Raw genomic sequence first — 16486 nt, forward strand, 5'->3', positions numbered from 1 at the left:
ATTAGTAGCATTTTATACAGTCTTCTGTGGGACTATCTTCACACTTTTCTCCACAAATTAGGCAATAACACTCATTCTCCACTTCAGATCATTCCCGACCTTTTTCTTCTTGCTTGGTATGTCCTTTTCTTCAACCTTCATTGTAATGAAAGGTTATTCACACCTTTCCTACATTTAGTGGAACATAAGTCCTTTTCACTTTCTTCTATCTTCTTTGTTTTTTCTTTCCCCTTTCTCTTTGAAAATATCTTTCGAAGGAGAACTGGTTATTATAACTGAATGTTGTTTTCTGGCATTTTCTTTATATTACACATGTAGTAGTTTGGGAATATTAGGCTTAACAATATCTTCATGAGGAACTGATCTGCCCGAAACAGCTACACGGGTTACTGGCCTCTGTCAACACTAGGCCTCTCAGCGTGTCGCGTGTCACTGCTCTTTGCTCATTTCATGTCAATGTTACCAGTGCATCGTGTGTCAGTGACGTCACATCTGTGAAATGTTCCTCAAATTTAGTTGTTATCCACTGGCTAAATACTAGCTGCCCGGAAACCGTTTGCTGCTTTCTCTATATTGCTGATGTCACTGCAGGCTTCCATGATAAGTTCAACAACTTCGTACTGTGTAATTCGACGGTCTACATTCGAAGCCATTTACGAGTCGTATCCTCCATTGTATGAAGCCTTGAGAGGTCCAAAATATGTCAGGTCCAATTATTGCGTACAATGTATATGGTGGAAGGTATAACAATATTATTCCATTCTGGTGACAAAAGAGATAGCAAGCAAGACTAATGTGACTTTGATGATTGTCTAAAATACATAAAATTGGTTCTGCAACAGTTGGCTAAGCACAGGAGATGATGTGGTGTAGCCAATCTACAGACAGGTTCTCGTTAATCGAATGCACTAACTGCTGCTATCATATCACCATTGCCTTCATGCAGTAACTGAGCATTCGTTCGCTTCCTCTTAAAAATAAAAAAAATGAAGTAACATACTTTTATGAAGCATTAAATGTGTAGACAACTTCTCAAACTGGATCCTAAGTAAAATGTAGGCAGGAAGGAAGATTGACTGTAACGTCCCGCTGACATTGAGGTCACTAGAGACGGAGCACAAGCTCAGTCAGACGGTGTCAAGGATGGGGAAGGAAATCAGCCGTGTCCCTTCAAAGGAACCATCCTGGCATTTGGCTGCAGCCATTTAGGGAAATCAACAGGAGAGCTATATCTGGATGGCCAAACACAGTGCTAACCACTGTGCTATCTCTCTTGGTAAGTAATATGTAGCCCCTACACACGTGACATGTCATATGATGGCAATGTGCAGGACTTGTAACTTATAAATCTTGAAATTATTTCTGCTTAGATATAACAGTGATAACTAAGTAGTCGTAACACATTCCTTATAAAATAGGGGAAAAACTGTACAACAGATACAAATATCACACAAAAATCAGGTATTCTGGGGTTTTGTTTTTTATCATGATGCTTGCAGCAGAGTATTCTTTAGCCAGCATAATTTGCACAAAGAAAAAATCATCATTAATGTACCTCGGCTAAATATAAGAAGCTATGTTATTTGCTCTTTACTTTCCAGTGGTTCTATAACAACTGAGGCTAGTATTTTAAACTGTTTACAGAAAAAATAGCTTTACAATAAAGTAAATCATTCTTTAAATCTGAATCATACAAAACAGAGACACAACATTTTATTTCTAATAAAAAAAACTTAATTCTCCATCTTACAGCTTCTTCTACAAATGAAGGATTTACAAATACTTCTGTTTAGTTATATCAAAACATTTTTAACATTGACATCACTGCTCTGAAATTAAGAGCAGCTAGTCAAGGCTGTAATGAGTTCCTGTAACTCAATGTAAAAAATTAAAATTTTCATGTCACTTCTAACAGAGAAAAGACTAGATATACAGGTACCTTGTTCTGGATACATACTTTATTGCATACAAGCAGGTTAGTGCTTCCATGCTTTTTCTGTAATACCTTTAAATTAACTCAGAGTCTAAATGACATAATTTTACAACTTTGCAGAGCTTTACACTAACAAGCTAAATACTCCAACCTTTGCAAACATTTGTCCAGAGCACAGATCTAACAGTGTATAAAAGTGGCAACTGAAGCAGAGACAATGAATTTCATTTCCCATCATTAAAAGCTTCATTATCAGTCTTGCAGCTTCTTCCACATGTGAACAGTTTACAAACAGTTCTGTTTAGTAATTTGGGGGGGGGGGGGGGAGAAAGGGAGAGGAATGCTCAGAAATTAACAACAACAAATCAAGTTTGTAATGAGTTCCTGTACCTCAATGTAAAAGAAAAACTTTTAATTTCACTTCTAACAGGTGAAAAACTACATACACACGTACTTAGTTTTAGACACACTACACTGCTCATAAATGCAGGTGTTTACAGAAAAAAAGAACTGTAATAAGGTACATCCTTCTTTCAATATGAACACTATGAAGTTCATAAAAAGCTACAGTATCAGTCTTGAACAGTTTCTACTACAAACGAAAAGTTTAAAACACTTCTCCTTCGTAACTGCAATACATTTTTAACACTGACATGACTGCTCAGAAATTAAGAGCAGCAAATTAAAGTTGTAATTAGTTCCTCTAACTGAAAGCAAAAAACAAAATTTTTGTTTCAGTCCTAACAGATGAAAGACTAGATATGCAGGTACTTAGTTTTAGACACAGACACTTTTCTGGTCACAAACAGGTACACAGGATACTACTTCCTCGCTTCTTCAGTAATACTTTTAAGTTTGGCACTGACAATATTCAGTGTCTAAATAATATGATGTCACAACTTTGCAGAGCTTGACACCAAGGAGCTAAACACTCGTCTTTGTGAATATTTTTTTAAACCACAGACCTAGTGGCAACACGAAAAATGTCCTGCAAACTTGTAGTTTTACATATCACAGTTCAGTTCCATTTTATCAAACTTATACAGGGCAGCTGATGTAACTAAATGCATTCTGGAGAGAGATACCGTTATCGGAGTATAATCTTTCTGGGCCTGGAAATCAAGAAAAACCCATCATTACAAACAGAAAAAGGAACATCTGTCATACAATATAATTACAAGTGCAGAAGAAAATTGAAATTCATTTATATACAGATAAGGACAACGAAAAATAAAAAAATGCAGGCATATATTACTGACCACAAGTTATTATCAAACACAGTTAGATGGATTACCTTCACTTGTTCTGACAACACTCCTAAAACAACTAGTATTTCTTTTCTTTTCTTCCTTCTCCTTTTAATTACCTAATTCAGACACCACACAGTAGGCACATGAAATAGCAAAATTCTTTTACAACTTCTGTTTTCATAATCCTTACTGTACAAGTGTGACCTAGATTTGTCCGATAACAGTAGTATAAATATTTTAAATAAAACCCATTTTTAAGGAAATATTGAAATTAGTTTTTGTTCAGTGAATTGTGGTTGTTAAGGCAGTTTCACTAGCAATCCAAGAAAAAGTTTTCTAGAATTTTTGAGACTCATTTCAGATGAGAAATTAGATCATAATTAGCTACTTTCACTTTATCACCCCTTATCTACTGATGTTTAATGACGGCATACTGAACTCTATCTGGAACAGTTGGAGTTGCAGCGATACATGACCCATATTACATTTATAGGACACTCAAGAATTTTGACAGGTATTTCACCAATACCAGTGGAGTTTTTATTTTTCAATTCCCTATTTACCCTTTCAATTTTACTTACAATGGCAGCAGGGAAAACCAGAAGATGGAAGGAATATAAAGGGTGGTTTTTAACTTTAAACAACTAAATATCTTGAAAAATACACATAATATGAAAAAAAAAAAATGTTCTTGGTGATAGTTAATATTTTCAAATGTTTGTGTGATAAAACTGGCCACCTCCTACACGGGGGTGGGAGATCAACTTTTTATTTTCAAATGGAAGTCACCTTTTTGTTGCAGATTCAGATCCTTCATCTACATCTACATCCACATGACCACTCTGCAATTCACATTTAAAGAGCCTGGCAGATGGTTCATCGAAAAACTTTCACAGTATTTCTCTACCATTACACATACTAACAGTGTATGGAAGAAACGAGCATTTAAATATTCCTGTGTAAGCCCTGATTTTTCTTATTTTATTACAATGATTATTTCTTCCTATGTAGGTTTTGGACACACTTTCCCTGATTCCACACTAATACAAAATGAGCTGCCACGCTTTGATTTGCCCTCCCAGCAACATTATTTATGTAATCATTCCAATTTAAGTTGTTTGTAATTGTAATTCCTACATATTAGTTGAATTGACAGCCTTTAGATTTGTGTAATTTGTCATGTTACTGAAACTTAATGGGTTCGTTTTCACACTCATGTGGATGAACTCACACTTTTCATTATTTATGGTCAATCACCTCTTTTCACACCATAGAGTACCATGTCTAAATAATTTTGTAATTGGTTTTGATCTTCTGATGCCTTTAATCATCTGCAAACAATTTAACATGGCTGCTCAGATTTTATGATAAATCTTTTATATAAATTAGGAACTGCAGAAGGGCAATCAAATTTCCTTGAGAAATGCCAGCTATTACTTCTGTTCCACTCGATAACTTTCCGTCTATTACTACAAACTGTGATCATTCGAACAGGAAACCGTGAATCCAGTCGCACAACTGAGACGATGCTCCATAGGTACGCAACTTGATGATGAGCCATTTGTGAGGAACAGTATCCAAAGCCTTTGGGAAATATAAACATATGGAATCAATTTGACATCCCCTGTTGATAGCAATCATTACTTCATGAGAATAAAGACGTAGTTGGATTTCACAAGAATGATATTTTCTGAATCCATGTTGGCTGTGTGTCAACACATCATTTTCCTTGAGGTAATTCACAAAGTTTGAACACAGTTTATGTCCCAAAATCCTACCTCAAATTAATTTCAGTGGTATACTAACACTTCCTTTCTCGAGTATTGGTGTGACCGTTGCAAACCTCTAGTCTTTAGGTACGGGTGTATTGTTGGGTGCGAGGTTATATATAGGCACAGTTTTACAGAAGCTCGATATTTAGCGTGAACTTCAATGAAAGATGCTTTTAATAGGGTCCACAATGAGATCTTGTCTCAACATGTGACAGGAAGTCCAAAGTGATTTTGGTCGTATGTGAAGTGCATCAGCGGCAAGAGACAATTGATACCTTCACCAATGAAATAGCAAAGGTAATGTTACCAATGACACTGCCACAAAAGTGGAGTTGTTAAATACAGTTTTCTGACATTCCTTCACTAAAGAACATGGATATTATATCAGCATACTCTGAAAATATTCTAACTGGTCTACAATCTGGACCAGAGGACTTGCCTTTATTAAATGATTTAAGGTGCTTTGCTACACCAAAGATATCTACTTCTAAGTTATTCACGATGGTAGCAGTTCTTGATTGAAATTCTGGAATACCTAATGTGTTGTCTTTACTGAAGGAATGTCAGAAAACTGTATTTAACAACTCCACTTTTTTGGCACTGTCACCTGTAACATTACCTTTGCTATTTCACTGTTGAAGGTATCGATTGTCTCTTGCCACTGGTGTACTTCACACACAACCAAAATCGCTTTGGACTTTCAGTCACATTTTAAGACAAAGTCTCATTGTGAACCTTATTACACACATCTTTCATTGAAGTTCACACTAAATTTTGAGCTTCTGTAAAACTATGCCTATCTTGGGGATTTTGTGCTCTTTTAAATTACGCACGCTTTCTTCATTGCTTCTGCAATGATGTTCTGACCTGTTTTGTGTACTGTGGGAGGTCAGTTCCATCTATTATAAATTTACTTGGTATAAATCTTTCGACTGTTGTCAATACTATCTCTTTGAATTTGTGCCACATCTGGTCTACACTTAGGTAGTAGGGACGTGTCAAGCAAATTTTTATCTGCTTTTTTTGTAAATAGACATATTTTGTCATTTTATATTCTGTATTTATTTTTGGTGGGCTTGGGGACTGTGGTATTCAGTCTAGCTACAACATTCTTCTGGTCACTAATCCCCCTATATATCATAATGCTCCCTATTTGCTCAGGTTTATTTGTTGCTAAGAGGTCCAGTATGTTTTTGCAACCATTTACACTGTATGGGCACCTGAGATAACTGTTCAAACTGATTTTTGGAGAAGCACTTGGTACAATTTCAGGTGATGTTTTATGCTCACCACCAAATTTAAACATGTATTTTCACCAAGTGTAATTGTATGAGTGTGGTGCCAATTTGAAAGGAAACTGAAGTCTTCTTTTAACTGTTCAGCAACTGTACGATGCGAGCCGGGAGGTCAGTAAAAGGAACTAACTATTAATTTATACTAGTTGTCAAGTATAACCTCTACCCTTATTAACACACAGGTATTATCTACTTCAATTTTGATACAAGACAAACTACTTCTAACAGCAACAAACACACTACCACAAACTGTATTTAATCTGACCTTTCCGAACACAATCAGGTTCTTTTTTAAAAATTTTGCCTGAACTTATCTTTGGTTTTGCCAGCTTTCAGTACATATAACAATTTGTGCTTCTGTGTTTCCCAACACAGCTATGACAATTTACTACTATAGTACCTATGGTCCCTAAATCAACCTGCATATTGTGTTTGACCTGGACTCTTTGATACTGAAACCCTTTTTGTTCTTTCCTAAGACCCTCTAACCTGGTCCATTCCACACAGCCCCTGCTATCTGTGTAGCCACTTATTGTGTGTAGGGAACCCCTGAGTTCCTGAGTTGAACCCAATACCCCACCACCCAACAGCACAAGTCAAGGAATCTGCAGCCTACACAGTAACAGAACTGTTTGAGCCTCTGAATCAGCAATTCAGCTAGCTGCCTCAAACCTGAGGGAATGCATCAAAAAAGACCTTAGGTTTATCTGAAACAATTTTTTCTATTCGTGGTAGATGGTGCTGTAATTGGTGTGAGATTTATGACGGTTGGAAGTAAGAATGGGCTGTAAACAGTCACCTTAATGGTGAGATTCAAGGGGGACTCACTAAAATCAAGTCTTGTGATGGTGTGGGGGCACTGAAGGAAACAGAGAGCTACATTATATTAAATGTAGCTTATATGCCAGACTTAAATGTCTGGATGGAAAAGTTTTACTGTACAACCAAATTTGCAAAACTAAATTAAATATTTAACAATAACATATTTAAAAACAAAGATGATGTGACTTACCATACGAAAGCGCTGGCAGGTCGATAGAAACACAAACAATTGTCTGACGAAGAAATAATGACGTTAAAACCTGTGGGAAGTGGCTAAAAATGATCAATGATGTGTAAAAAAACAGAAATGGAAATAAAGCGAAAGTTATTAGAACTAGCCGAAATGGTTGTTTAATAGTTGAAAGGAACTGTTTGTGAACTAGAAATGGTGGATTTTTTAGCAGCGGTAGTGTTGAAAGCGGAAAAAAAAAATTTTTTTTTGGTTATGGTTTGGAAGTGGGTTACGTATTATTGAGTATATATAGGCGGGATAAAATTGTATAGTAAATTACGGTAAAAAGGAGAAGGTGAATACAAAGTGAACCTACTGGCAAAAACAGAAAGAGAAAATAAGACGACAGAAAAGATTTCGAAATGCAGAAACCATAACAAAAAAAAAAAAAATTTTTTCCCCGCTTTCAACACTACCGCCGCTATAAAATCCACCGTTTCTAGTTCACAAACAAGTTTCTTTCACCTATTAAACAACCATTTCGGCTAATTCTAATAACTTTCGCTTTATTTCCATTTCCGTTTTTTTACACATCATTGATCATTTTTAGCCACTTCCCACAGGTTTTAACGTCATTATTTCTTCGTCAGACAATTGTTATGTGTTTCTATCGACCTGCCAGCGCTTTCGCATGGTAAGTCACATCATCTTTGTTTTTAAATATATTTTTCCCGCGTGGAATGTTTCCCTCTATTATATTCATAACAATAACAACAGCTATTTAGGACAAAATCTTTTCTTGACAATCAAACAAGTCAGTACTAATCAGGGGAGGAGGGGGGGAGAAGAGAGAGGGGGTTGGGGGAGAGGGATGGAGAGAGGGAGAGAGGGGGGAGAGGGAGAGGGGGGGAGGGGGAGAGAGAGAGAGAGAGAGAGAGAGAGAGAGAGAGAGAAAATTTTGTCAATTACAGTGCCAACTACCATGAACGGAAAAAATGTCTTTGGTAAATCCCAGATATGTTTTGGTGTATAATCCCAATCTACAGTAGAAATGGGGGATTCAAATCTGAAAATAAAAAGATGACCCCCCCCCCCCCCCAAGGGGGTAGGATCGGTGGTGGGTAGGGGATGGCCAGCTTTAGTACAAACAGGTGTCCCCTTTGAAAATATTAACTTTTCTTCTCCAACTTTTTTCATACAATGGATATTTTTAAGATACTTAGTTGTTCCAAGTTAAAGCAAACACCCTGTATAGAAGCGCTATATAAGAGAAATGAACTTGAAAGTAACATTATAGAAAGTTGTGAGGAAATAAACGAAGATGAGATTGGAATATACGATACCGCGAGAAGATAGATTACTATTTACCGTAAAGATAACACACTAAGTTGCAGATGGGCACAATTACAAGAGTCTTACAGATAAGCTTTCGGCCTCAGACTTCATTGAAAAAAGAGAAACGCACACCAATCATTCACACAAGCAAGCAGACCTCCTGCACACATAACCGCCAACTACGGCACCTCAGCTGCTGCACCAGGTGTGATTTTTTAGTTTATTACTTTTTTTCTATTAACTGTGTCAATGATCCATTTTGCAAGCAGTATTCACACTTACCACACTTACACAACGTACATGCAAAATTATATCATTTCGCGGCACATATTTCAGGAGATACAATGTCGAAAATACACTGAAATGCACGAGTTCATATGTATTACATCTCTGCTGTTAACTCTACTTGTAAAAAATTGTACGACACTGAATGCAAAAACAAAATTATATCATAATGTGGCACACAGTCCAGGAGACATGCTGTCACAGAGATTGAGATGTGAGAAAATGAAACTGTAGGATGTAATTCACTAAGGATATAAATGAAACGTGTGCCAAATATGTTAAAATATATTTTGACATGTGCATACTCTAGCCAAGTCAAGGGTAAAAAAACTCCTCCTAAACCCTTGGATCGATATCAACCAAACTTGGATCTAGACTGAAATAACATGGGGATAAGAACCAGCCACCTTTAGAATTTGAAAGAAAGTATTCCAGTCAACACTGTCAAAGATGTTGACAGATGTGAAAATTACCAAACTATCAGTTTAATAAGTCACGGCTACAAAATACTAACGCGAATTCTTTACAGACGAATGGAAAAACTAGTAGAAGCCGACCCCGGGGAAGATCAGTTTGGATTCCGTAGAAATATTGAACACCTGAGGCAATACTGACGCTATGACTTACCTTAGAAGATAGGCTACAGAAAGGCAAACCTAGGTTTCTAGCATTTGTAGACTTGGAGAAAGCTTTTGACAATGTTGACTGGAATACTCTCTTTCAAATTCTAAAGGTGACAGGGGTAAAATACTGGGAGCAAAAGGCTATTTACAATTTGTACAGAAACCAGATGGCAGTTATAAGAGTCGAGGGACACGAAAGGGAAGTAGTGGTTGGGAAGGGAGTGAGACAGGGTTGTAGCCTCTCCCCGATGTTATTCAATCTGTATATTGAGCAAGCAGTGAAGGAAATAAAAGAAAAATTTGGAGCAGGTATTCAAATCCATGGAGAAGAAATAAAAACTTTGAGGTTTGCCGATGACATTGTAATTCTGTCAGAGACAGCAAAGGACTTGGAATAGCAGTCGAATGGAATGGATAGTATCCTGAAAGGAGGATATAAGATGAACATCAACAAAAGCAAAACGAGGATAATGGAATGTAGTCGAATTAAGTCGAGTGGTGCTGAGGGAATTAGATTAGGAAATGAGACGCTTAAACTAGTAAAGGAGTTTTGCTATTTGGGGAGCAAAATAACTGATGATGGTCGAAGTAGAGAGGATATAAAATGTAGACTGTCAATGGCAAGGAAAGCGTTTTTGAAGAAGAGGAATTTGTTAACATCGAGTATAGATTTAAGCGTCAGGAAGTCGGTTCTGAAAGTATTTGTATGGAGTTTAGCCATGTATGGAGGTGAAACTTAGACGATAAATGGTTTGGATAAGAAGAGAATAGAAGCTTTCGAAATGTGGTGCTAGAGAAGAATGCTGAAGATTAGATAGGTAGATCATATAACTAATGAGGTATTGAATAGGATTGGGGAGAAGAGAAGTTTGTGGCACAACTAGACTAGAAGAAGGGATCGGTTGGTAGGACATGTTCTGAGACATCAAGGGATCACCAATTTAGTATTAGAGTGCAGCGTGGAGGGTAAAAATCGTCGAGTTAGACCAAGAGATGAATACACCAAGAGATGAATACACCAAGCAAATTCAGAAGGATGTAGGCTGCAGTATGTACTGGGAGATGAAGAAGCTTGCACAGGATAGAGTAGCATGGAGAGCTGCATCAAACCAGTCTCAGGACTGAAGACCACAACAACAACAACAACAACAACAAGAACCAGCATCCTCCAATTGGGGTGGGAGTGATAACTTGGAGACAGACCGGGGAGGAGTGATAACTTGGAGACAGGCAGGGGGATGGGAGAGATGGACAGACAGTGACGGGAATGAGGACACAGACACAGAAATGAGTGAGGAGGGGGGGGGAAATGGATGAGAAAAGGGAAGAGATCAACAGAGGTGGAGGGAGGAGAAGGAGGAGATGGACTGGGGGAGAGTGGAGGAGGATGAGGAGGTGGATGGAGAGAGGAGGTGGATGGAGAGACGGTGAGGAAGAAATGAACGGAGAAAGGGAAGAGCAGATGGGTAGCAAAGATGGGGGAGGTGGACAGACAGAGGGGAAGTAGGAGATGGACAGACAGCAAGTAGAGGAGATAAAGGTAGTGAGGAGGAGATAAGCGGCAGGAAGAGCTCAACTCAAAGGGGTCTTGAGGATACAGACAGCTTTGCTATTCAAAGTATCATTTATCATTCTTGTTATTTAATATTAAAAACAGACAGCATAAGAACAAATAGCATAGTCTCAAAAGTTGTACGAACTATAGCTACCACCAACCAGAATGTTTGTAATTTGGTCCAACAGCAGTTTTACTTACATTTTCTAATGTGTGGGTGGTGATGGGGTATCTGGGACTGCTTTTACAATAGCAATTGTGCAGCAATCGTATCTCTCTCTTCCAGCCCTCCATCATCAGGGACAACTGCCTCTCCTTCAGCTCGAATTAGCAACTGCGTGGCAATCCTGTCCCTGTTTTCCAGCCCCAGTTTATCATCTCCGATGTCGAGGTCATCCGATTCTTCTTCGTACGATATTAGCAACTGTGCAGCAATCGTGTCCCTCTTTTCCGCCCCTAATTCGTCGTGTCGGATATCGAGGTCAGCCGATTCTTCTTCTCCTGTAGCGTCTTTATCGTGTTCACCTATGTGTGAGAGAGATAATTAAACATTACTAAAGATTTCCAAAAGCATTTGTATATTAAGCTTATATAAGTGAACTCTATAAATGAATAATAGGTATTGTGTTTAGATGCTGACTTGTCCTTTCCCAACACTTAAAACAGCAAAACATGCTAAACATTTAACATTTTGGAGTGATCTTTAATGTATGCCTATTTTCATAATATGCAGGTATAAATATGAAAACTACAAATTAGGCATGAGTTTCAGAAACACTTAAATCTATATGATGACTGTCAGCCAACCACAACACAGGTGACATGTCCACACAGATGTCAGAACAATTTCCGACAAATTCTGCACTATAGTAAGAGATCGAAACGATGATCTACGCCTACATCTGTACTCTGCAAACCACTGTGAAGTGCATAGCAGAGGGTACATGCCACTGTATTGGTAATTTGGGCTTTTCCTCATTCCATTCACATAAGGAGCGTGAGAAAAATGGTAGTTTAAATGCTTTTGTGCAAGCTATAATTAATCTACTGTAACACTCACAATCCTTACGGAAGTGATATATGTGTGTGTGTGTGTGTGGGGGGGGGGGGGGGGGGGTAGTAGTATATTCCTGGAGTCATAATTTAAAACCAGTTCTTGAAACTCTGTTAGCAGACTTTCTCAGGACAGTTTCTGTCTGTCAAGTCAATTCTTTCAACACCTGTGACACTCTCCTGCGCGTCAAAACAAACCTGTCACCATTTGTGCTGCTCTTCTCTATATACTTTCAATATCCCCCATCTGTCCTATTTGGTGCGAGGCCCACACCCTTGAGCAATATTCTAGGATGAGTCACCCGACTGATTTGTTAACAATCTTCTTTGTAGACTGATGGCATTTCCCTAGTATTTTACTAATAATACAAAGTCTGCTACCTGCCTTACCTACAACTCTGCCTATGTGATTGTTCCACTTCATGTTCCTAATAAGTGTTGCACACAAGTATTTGTACAAGTTTACAGATTCCAACTGTGACTTAATAATATTATATTCACAGAATACCATGTGTTTTGTTTCATTAAGTGCACAATTTTACATTTTTGAACATCTAAAGCAAGTTGCAATCATCGCACCACTTTGAAATCTTATCAAAGTCTGACTAAATATTTGTACAGCTTCATTCAGAATGTAATTTGTTGTGGATAACTGCATTGTTTGCGAAAATTCTGTGTTTACTATTAATATTGTACAAGGTCATTCATAAACAACAAGAACGGAAAAAAAGGAGGAAGAAGAAGAAATTCTAACAATAACTATTATGTAATAAATATTATAGTATCTGTTAAAAATTTGCAGTCCAAACAAATACCAAACTAGAGAAAGCTCTGTAAATAATAGTGAAATTAATATGTAAAAGCATAAGATGTCCAACAAATTTGATATCTATTATGTCAACTTGCATCTCATCTGTGGGGAAAAACACGTGAAGAAAGGAGGATGTACAACAAAATGAGAAACATAAATTACGATCCAGGTGAAAGCACATCTCTACAAACAACTTTTATATGAATACTGAAGCTATAGACAATTTATGTTTTTGTAAGCAAGCAGTGGCGAAAGGAGTGACTTCACTAAATTTAAAGAGAAATTTCATCCAAAAACTAAATGCTGGATATGCGAAGAATGTGCTGAAGGGCGTATGTCAGGTATAGACAAGAAAGACAAAATTACTACAGTTCTTATAAAACAAAACGAAAACTTAAAAATAAAATACGACCGAATTCTGATATGTAACCAAGACTGTGCAAACTGAAATTAGTGAAAGTGTGTACTACATATTAGACACAGTGAAAGAAAAGTAGTGGAAAAATCTGTGAAGTCCACAGGAAAGTGATTATCAGGAAAAGCTGAAGAACTGTACTGGTTATCCAAACTTACAGATTTCAAGTTTTGGGATGGAGCAGAGACGAAAGTAAATCTACAAAATGGTGATGTGAAGAAATGTCGAAGCAATGCTGAATAAAAGCAGTTAATAGCAACAACAAAACAACAATATTGCCAGACAGCCACGAACGAGGACTCGCTGAACCAATAAACCAGCTGCCAAGGTTAAAAGTAATCAGGTCTGTCGAGCTGTGTGCTCCTCTATCAGAAATAGAGAAACTAGCAGATCTGCTGATTGTATTAATTTAAATAAAAATGATATGAATACAATAGAGGGAAACATTCCACGTGGGAAAAATATATCTAAAAACAAAGATGCTGTAACTTACCAAACGAAAGCTTGGTATGTTGATAGAGACAATAACAAACACAAACACACACACAAGTTTCAAGCTTTCGCAACCCAAGGTTGCTTCGTCAGGAAAGAGGGAAGGAGAGGGAAAGACGAAAGGATGTGGGTTTTAAGGGAGAGGGTAAGGAGTCATTCCAATCCCGGGAGCGGAAAGACTTACCTTAGGGGGAAAAAGGGACAGGTATACACTCGCGCGCGCACACACACACATATCCATCCGCACATATACAGACACAAACAGACAGATGTAAAGGCAAAGAGTTTGGGCAGAGATGTCAGTCGAGGCGGAAGTACAGAGGCAAAGATGTTGTTGAGTGACATGTGATGTACGAGGGGCGTTGAGGCATGGTGGGTAACGAGAAGAGAGGATATATTGAAGGGCAAGTTCCCATCTCTGGAGTTCTGACAGGTTGGTGTCAGTGGGATGTATCCAGATAACCAGGACGGTGTAACACAGTGCCAAGATGTGCTGGCCGTGCACCAAGGCATGTTTAGCCACAGGGTGATCCTCATTACCAACAAACACTGTCTGCCTGTGTTCGTTCATGCGAATGGACAGTTTGTTGCTGGTCATTCCCACATAGAATGCATCACAGTGTAGGCAGGTCAGTTGGTAAATCACGTGGGTGCTTTCACATGTGGCTCTGCCTTTGATCGTGTACACCTTCCGGGTTACAGGACTGGAGTAGGTGGTGGTGGGAGGGTGCACAGGACAGGTTTTACACCGGCGGCGGTTACAAGGGTAGGAGCCAGAGGGTAGGGAAGGTGGTTTGGAGATTTCATAGGGATAAACAGAGAGGTTACGAAGGTTAGGTGGACGGCGGAAAGACACTCTTGGTGGATTGGGGAGGGTTTCGTGAAGGATGGATCTCATTTCAGGGCAGGATCTGATGAAGTCGTATCCCTGCTGGAGAGCCACATTCAGAATCTGATCCAGTCCCAAAAAGTATCCTGTCACAAGTGGGGCACTTTTGGGGTTCTTCTGTGGGAGGTTCTGGGTTTGAGGGGATGAGGGAGTGGCTCTGGTTATTTCCTTCTGTACCAGGTCGGGAGGGTAGTTGCAGGATGCAAAAGCTGTTTTCAGGTTGTTGGTGTAATGGTTCAGGGATTCGGGTTTGGAGCAGATTCGTTTGCCACGAAGACCTAAGCTGTAGGGAAGGGGCCGTTTGATATGGAATGGGTGGCAGCTGTCATAATGGAGGTACTGTCACTTGTTGGTGGGTTTGATGTGAACGGATGTGTGAAGCTGGCCATTGGACAGATGGAGGTCAACGTTGAGGAAAGTGGCATGGGATTTGGAGTAGGACCAGGTGAATCTGATGGAACCAAAGGAGGTTGGAGAGGAAATTCTGGAGTTGTTCTTCACTGTGAGTCCAGATCATGAAGATGTCATCAATAAATCTGTACCAAACTTTGGGTTGGCAGGCCTGGGTAACCAAGAAAGACACCAACCACTTTCTCAAATGCCTGGAATCCTTACCCAATCTGGTACCCCCGTAAACCATCCTTGTAACCATTGATGCCACTTCCCTATACACAAATATCCCGCACGTCCAGGGCCTTGCTGTGGTGGAGCACTTTCTTTCACACCGATCTCCTGCCACCCTACCTAAAAACCTCTGTCCTCATTACCTTAGCCAGCTTCATCCTAACTCACAACTTCTTCACTTTTGAAGGTCAGACATACCAACAATTAAAGGGAACAGCCATGGGCACAAGGATGGCCCCCTCGTACACCAACCTATCTATGGGTCGCTTAGAGGAAGATTTCTTGGTTTCCCAGGCCTGCCAACCCCCTAAGGTAAGTCTTTCCGCTCCCCGGATTGGAATGACTCCTTACCTTCTCCCTTAAAACCCACATCCTTTCATCTTTCCCTCTTTCCTGATGAAGCAACCATGGGTTGGGAAAGCTTGATATTTGTGGGCATGTTTGTGTGTTTTTTATTGTGTCTATCGACCAGCGCTTTCCCGTTTGGTAAGTCACAGCATCTTTAAATCTGTCACTCAATCTAATCTAGTGGTAAGACATCTTTTTTAGTCAAAATGTGTCTGGACATAAGATCAAGACACTCGCACAACAGTGCGATATTTCTTGGGGAACAGGTTTTAGTAAATTTATTTATTAGATATAATACCTCTGCACCCTCTAGTGCTTCAGTCTAACGATTTTTTTCTGTGGGCAAAGACACTAATTTTTGCCTCCTAGACTAAGCTCCCCATGGATGAAAACTTTAACATACGCATCTTATATCAAATACTATCTGATTCTCCTGTGATTTAATATTGATTGCTCATTTTACTACACCCACAACAAAGTATATAATTATGAGTTAACGATTAATTTAAACTTTCAATAAATCGCCTGTGAAGTAATGCTTTAACATTTAATGAATCCGAGCTTTTTAGTAATGGATTAATCATTAGCAGAGTTAACTCTTTGATTAACACTGCCCAGCTATGCCATACAGGTACGATTTCCGAGCACGGTCCAGTGTAAACAAGGAAGTAACAGTTGCAAGTAATATTTCACCTAGCATTTGCTATCATTTCAGAAACACTGAAATTACGGACATAAACAGTATTGATTGCAGATTTCATACTGAATACACCACATATAAACAAACTGAGCAAATGTCTGATAGCTGAAAG

The 16486-nt window shown here is 38.7% G+C and overlaps 1 protein-coding gene across 1 annotated transcript in view; it reads right to left on the bottom strand.

The window, feature by feature from the left end:
• Positions 1-2406: 2406 nt before the first annotated feature.
• Positions 2407-16486, bottom strand: part of LOC124553808 (putative nuclease HARBI1) — a 48955-nt gene continuing 34875 nt past the window's right edge. Inside the window, exons 5-6 of the mRNA XM_047127791.1 lie at positions 11244-11567; positions 2407-3045 (exon numbers count right to left, since the gene is read on the bottom strand). Of these exons, the coding sequence (XP_046983747.1) occupies positions 11287-11567 (281 nt within the window). The 3' untranslated portion in view covers positions 2407-3045; positions 11244-11286. The remainder of the gene's footprint in view (positions 3046-11243; positions 11568-16486) is intronic.

This window comes from Schistocerca americana, chromosome 11 (assembly GCF_021461395.2).
Source record: "Schistocerca americana isolate TAMUIC-IGC-003095 chromosome 11, iqSchAmer2.1, whole genome shotgun sequence".
Classification (NCBI taxonomy): domain Eukaryota; kingdom Metazoa; phylum Arthropoda; class Insecta; order Orthoptera; family Acrididae; genus Schistocerca; species Schistocerca americana.